Source organism: Corvus brachyrhynchos, unplaced genomic scaffold, assembly GCF_000691975.1.
Source record: "Corvus brachyrhynchos isolate BGI_N302 unplaced genomic scaffold, ASM69197v1 scaffold365, whole genome shotgun sequence".
Classification (NCBI taxonomy): Eukaryota; Metazoa; Chordata; class Aves; order Passeriformes; family Corvidae; genus Corvus; species Corvus brachyrhynchos.
In genome coordinates this window covers 934,649-935,137 of record NW_008239544.1, presented here as the reverse complement: position 1 = coordinate 935,137, position 489 = coordinate 934,649, and the positions used below count along the sequence as shown (strand labels likewise).

Here is a 489-nt window from a genome sequence, read left to right as displayed (position 1 = left end):
ACGCAGCCCCAGCCAGGGGGAAAAGAGGTGGGTGCAGAATTTGCCCCCTGATGTGCTTCGCCCCCCCCCAGACCCGCTGGAGCTCATTGTCCTGACGCTGTCCGTGGTGGGCACGGCCGCCTCCCACGCTGTCACCATGCTCAGCATCTTCTTTGCCAGCGAGGTTCTGCCCACCGTGGTCAGGTAACGGGGAGCTGCCTCCCTCTTGTGCTACCCCGGAGCGGGAGGCACCGGGCAGGGCCCCCTCTGAGCGTGTTCCTCCCCCAGGGGCGCCGGGCTGTGGTGGGCACGGCCGCCTCCCACGCTGTCACCATGCTCAGCATCTTCTTTGCCAGCGAGGTTCTGCCCACCGTGGTCAGGTAACGGGGAGCTGCCTCCCTCTTGTGCTACCCCGGAGCGGGAGGCACCGGGCAGGGCCCCCTCTGAGCGTGTTCCTCCCCCAGGGGCGCCGGGCTGGGCCTGGTCGTGGGGGCCAATTTCGTGGGCAAG

At 68.7% G+C, this 489-nt stretch overlaps 1 protein-coding gene across 1 annotated transcript in view; it reads left to right on the top strand.

Moving 5' to 3' along the window:
* Positions 1-489, top strand: part of LOC103620569 (putative solute carrier family 22 member 31) — a 5,106-nt gene that overhangs the window by 3,575 nt on the left and 1,042 nt on the right. Inside the window, exons 6-8 of the mRNA XM_017741336.1 lie at positions 7-183; positions 268-359; positions 444-484. Of these exons, the coding sequence (XP_017596825.1) occupies positions 7-183; positions 268-359; positions 444-484 (310 nt within the window). The remainder of the gene's footprint in view (positions 1-6; positions 184-267; positions 360-443; positions 485-489) is intronic.